The following is a 5,003-nucleotide window of genomic DNA, read 5'->3' as shown; positions in this document are numbered from 1 at the left end:
GGCTTGATATTTTTCTTATTTAACTGGTGTTTGCACAGCTGAGACTAGATGCAAAACACAATAGCTGCAGTCTCTTTGCCCATCAGCAGAGAAAAAGCATACCCTGATAGTGGTAACGTTGAATTCTCCTTTTGAACCTGACACTTTACTTATTCAGTCTAAAAATGGCTCTTGAAATTAAGGTACTCTCTACTCTTGTAAATCCTCATGTCTTTATGGATTTAAGAGAGAAAATCCAAGTCAAGATTGAAGGAATCAGCTTGAATCTTTGAAGAGAATGTCTTAGTACATACCCTTTTATATCTGTCTTGTTTATGTATTTCTGTAAGTGGCTGATATGATTTATCTGTATTCTCAGTGTGGACTTATAGGAATAATTGTGATGCTGTGGAGTGGCAATGGATGGCATAAAGGTATTAATGAAATGTTTAAATAACAACAGCAATTTATTATTTATCACATACCTGTCACTGTACGAGGGGTTTTTCCTAATGTTATTTTTAGTTCTCAGAACAAGCCTATGTGCTGAACTATGGCTGATCATATTGGGCTTTGTCTTAGGACACCAAAATTAAGAGGGTGCAGACACTAAATATAATGATTTTATAAGCCTGGCACCTAGTTAGCAAAAATAATTATTTAAAACAAGAAGCTACTGGGCCAGCTGAGTGGCTCAGTTGGTTAAGAGTTAGCTGAAGAGTGCAAGCTCTGAGCAACCGGGCCGCTGGTTCAATTCCCACATGGGCCAGTGACTCTGTGCCTGAGCTGAGCTGCCAACGGGTAACAGGATGGCTCAGCTGGTGAGAGCGCATGCTCCTAACAACAAGACTGCCTGTTCCATGGTGGGCTCCGCCCGCCCGCAACTAAGACTGAACTCAGCACCTTGAGTTTAGAGGCCATGAGCTGCTTGCCGGGCAGTCAGATGGCGACTGGCACCCTCCACAACTAAGACTGAAGAACAGCAATTTGGCTGGTTCCCCTCCCCAATTCCCCAACACTGTTCCCCTCCCTCAACCCCCCTCCCCCCAAAAAAACACCAAAAAACAAATAAAACCCCAATAAGCTACCAGATAGTGAGCATTGTTAGTGACACCCATTTGGGGACTGCATTATGAACTACAGTGTTGATTAGAGAGCTGCTTTTTTTTTTTTTTAGTGTGTTCTAGGTGCTGGTTGACTCTATAAGGTAGATACTGTAATCCCCATTTTACAGCTTGAGAAAACCAAGATTTACATAAAGCAAGCATTTGCTCAGTGGCACAAGCCAGTAAGAGTTTCAGCCAGGATTTAAATCTGAGTTCAAACCTTGTCTTCTTTCCCTAGTGCCATAATACTTCTCACACATTTCCCCCTAATTAGGTTAGCTTTTTAAAATGGAGAAGCAACAAGTCTTCTCCATTATCAAATATTTTTAAACTGTATTTTGAGTGTTCATTCTTNATTTAACCCTAAAACACTTCATAATGTTACCACTTGATGGCACCAGAAAAATAAAAATCTTTGCTTCAAAACGAAGAGTTATGGATGCGTATTAGCAAATAACAAAAATATATCGTTTAGTTACTTTGTAATTATGGTGGTGAATTATTTCTCCAGCAGAACTTGATACCAAACCTACTAGACCTCTATCTTAAAGAATATAACCATTTAAACATATTTTTTCTATTTAATGTGGGCCTGTCTTTCTGAAACCACAATATCCATTCCTGCCCTGGATTGATTTTTGTTGTTACTGTGCTATCAAATCCAAAAAGTTATAATGTACTAATTGCTTTTAGCCTTTTTTGTTTATTCATAATGTGATCAATTTTTGTTCATACAGACTGTTGGCACCATAATCACAGAATTCTAATTTTAACCAAGTTGTAAAATAACCTCTGTTTCAGTCCTCATGGTTATACATTTAATTATGTGTCAGATGTAATGTCAGGGCAGTGCTTCTTGTCTGTGGATTATATTTAAAAGTATACCGGTCTCTTCCTAACAGACACATGGACATTATTTAAAAAAAATTTCCCCCCAGTTTTATTGAGATATTATTGACGTATAACATTGAATTAAAAGTGTAGAACATAATGATTTGATGCATGTATATATTGTTAAATGATTACCACAGTAAGTTTAGTTAACATCCATCATCTCACATTGCTATAAATTCTTTTCTTGTGATGAGAACTTTTAAGATCTACTCTCTTAGCAAGCAACTTTCAAATATACAATACAGTATTGATAACTGTAGTCACCATGTTGCACATTACATCCCTAGAACTAACTGATCTTATAAATCGAAGTTTGTAACTTTTGACCACCTTCACCTATTTTATCTACCCTCCACCTCCTGTCTCTGGCAACCACCAGTCTGCTCTCCGTTCCTGTGAGTTCAGTTCTTTTTAGATTCCACATACAAGTGAGATCATTCAGTGTTTGTCTTTCTTTGACTTATTTCCCTTAGTGTAATGCCCCCAGTGTCCATCTATGCTGTCGCAAATGGCAGAATTGCCTTCGTGTTTATGGTTGAATAATATTCCATTGTTTGTGTGTGTATGCACACTGCATTTTCTTTATTCATTTTATCTGTTGATGGATGTATAGATTGTTTTCTTGGCTATTGTAAATAATGCTGCAATGAACATGAGAGTGGAGATATCTCATCAAGATAGTGATTTTGTTTTCTTTGGATGTATAACTAGAAGTAGAATTGCTGGATCATATGATAGTTCTATTTTAATTTTTTGAGACACTGCCGTACTGTTTTCCATACTGCCTGCACCAATTTGCATTCCTGCCAACAGTCCTCAAGAGTTCCCTTTTCTCCACATCTTCTCAAATACTTATTACCTTGTCTTTTTGATGATAGCCATTCTGACTATCATTCAGGTGTGAGGTGATATCTCGTTGTGGTTTGATTTGGATTTCCCTGATGTTACGTTCCTTTTCATGTACCTGTCGGGCACCTGTATGTCCTCTTTGGGAAAATGACTAGTCAGTTCCTGTGCCCATTTTTTTTTTTTTTAAAGATTTTTTTATTGGGGAATTGGGGGGATGGGAACAGTGCTGGGGAAGGGGAACAGACAAGTTGCTGTCGTTTTTTGTTCTTCAATCTAGTTGTGGAGGATGTTGCTTCACTGGCCCAAGTTGGCANATGATGGTACAACTGTTTTGTTTTGGATGATATTGTAATAATGAAATTTGTCACCATTTGGAAGATCAGTATAAATCAGGGAACCAGTATTTTCAAAATGACCAATGTGTGGTGTTACAAACTCATGAAGGATAAAAAAGATCCATTCAGTGTGCAAGACAGACCAATGGATTTGAGTGTAACAGAAATAGAAATTTTATTGTTAGGAATTGATATTCTACACGGCAGCCTAGCTTTAAGAAACTAGCACTTGCCAAGTTCTGGTGTAATATCAAGAAACAATATCCACAAATATTTAAAAAGGCAACTAAAATATTTACCGCATTTTCAATTAAATATATATGTGACATTTTATTCAAATCTTTCAGTTATAACATATGACAACAGATTCAGTGCAGAATCAGATATAAGAAGCTAGTCATCTGTTAACAATATTTTCAGAAATATAACAGTGCCACTTCTCTCACTAAATATTTTTTGTTTTGGAAAATATAGTTATTTTTTAATAAAAATTATGTTAATATGTAATGGGCTTTAATGCTTAATTAAAACATTTTCAATCTATTTTCTAAATATCAAGATTGGTAAATATTTACAGATACAATCCACATAAACAGAATCTCTTTGAGGTCCTCAGTCATTTTAAGAATGTAAAGGGAGTTTCTAAGACCAAAAAGTTTAATAACCATTATTGTAGATCAAGCTCATTTACCATGAAGTCAGTTATATGAAATGGGAGGAGTAACTTTCATTGCTGAATATTTCAGTAGCACCTATTCATTTTCTGTTAGAAAACTAAGATGCAAATACAGACCAGCGCTCTCTCCAAAAGCTGTGGAAGAGGCTGAAACCAAAAATTCTGAAAATTCAGTTCTTAAAAAAGAAAACGAAATGACGTACATTTTGCAGATATAGACGGCTGACCTAAAAGCACACTTGTGAAGATACATTGTCTATAATTAGTTATAATTTAATGATAGCATATTATGCTTTATATGCATTGACTCTGTTCCTTATTTAAAGGCCTGCATGATAACACTATTAAGTAACTTGCTGTTGGTCACACAGTAAGTTTGAAGAGCTGGGTTTCAAGGATTTCTTTTTGTCTTCTCTAAAGCTCTTATTCTTTCCCCTTTATTATAATGTTCACAGCAGCTGTGTGTATAAGCTTCAACTTTCAATAAAGGGTTTACAAGATCTTGCGGTAAAGGCTGTTTTTGACAACGAGGCCAGATAAAGATTTTTCTTTAGTTTTAGTTGATAATGAAGGCAAGAAGATGGTCTTCCAGAGCTGTAGAGAGACAGTGCAAAAAATCATGAACTAAGCTGAAACAAATTGCTAGACACTGACTTCCATCAGTAAATTACAGCCTTCCTAATTGACTTGGATAGTTGAAAAAATGAATAGTCAGCATGATTTGTATTCTTTAGGCTGGTTCTCAGTTTAATATCTATTTACTGTTGTGATCATATTTCCAGGCTTCTCCAGTGACAGCGATCTGATATCTCTTACTGTTGACGTGGAATCCCTTGCTGAGTTAGATGATGGAATGGCTTCCAATCAGAATTCTCCCAGTAGAACTTTTGGTCTCAATCTTTCTTCGGATCCTTCAGCACTAGGGGCTGTTGCTTCTGACAGTGAGCAGAACAAAGCGGAAGAACGGGAAAATCGTAGCCTCTTTCCTGGCAGTTTAAAATCCAAGCTTGGCAAGAGAGATTATTTGGAGAAAGCAGGCGAATTAATAAAGCTGGCTTTAAAAAAGGAAGAAGAAGACGACTATGAAGCTGCTTCTGTTTTTTATAGGAAGGGAGTTGATTTACTCCTAGAAGGTGTTCAAGGTACAGTTTTATCTGTATTAAT

At 36.4% G+C, this 5,003-nt stretch overlaps 1 protein-coding gene across 7 annotated transcripts in view; it reads left to right on the top strand.

Annotated features, from left to right (window-relative positions):
* Window positions 1-5,003, top strand: part of RPS6KC1 (ribosomal protein S6 kinase C1) — a 141,661-nt gene that overhangs the window by 39,274 nt on the left and 97,384 nt on the right. For 6 of the 7 annotated variants that reach the window (XR_002123132.1, XM_019635524.1, XM_019635530.1 and 3 more), the window contains one exon: window positions 4,622-4,981. The exons of the other annotated variant lie outside the window; for it this stretch is intronic. Coding sequence is in view for 5 of the 6 variants with exons in the window: in XM_019635524.1 (XP_019491069.1) it covers window positions 4,622-4,981 (360 nt within the window). In the remaining variant the exon portion in view is untranslated. The remainder of the gene's footprint in view (window positions 1-4,621; window positions 4,982-5,003) is intronic. 7 annotated transcript variants of the gene reach the window in all.

The sequence above is a fragment of the Hipposideros armiger genome, unplaced genomic scaffold (genome assembly GCF_001890085.2).
Source record: "Hipposideros armiger isolate ML-2016 unplaced genomic scaffold, ASM189008v1 scaffold_22, whole genome shotgun sequence".
Lineage (NCBI taxonomy): Eukaryota > Metazoa > Chordata > Mammalia > Chiroptera > Hipposideridae > Hipposideros > Hipposideros armiger.
This window is presented reverse-complemented; position numbering and strand designations above follow the sequence as displayed.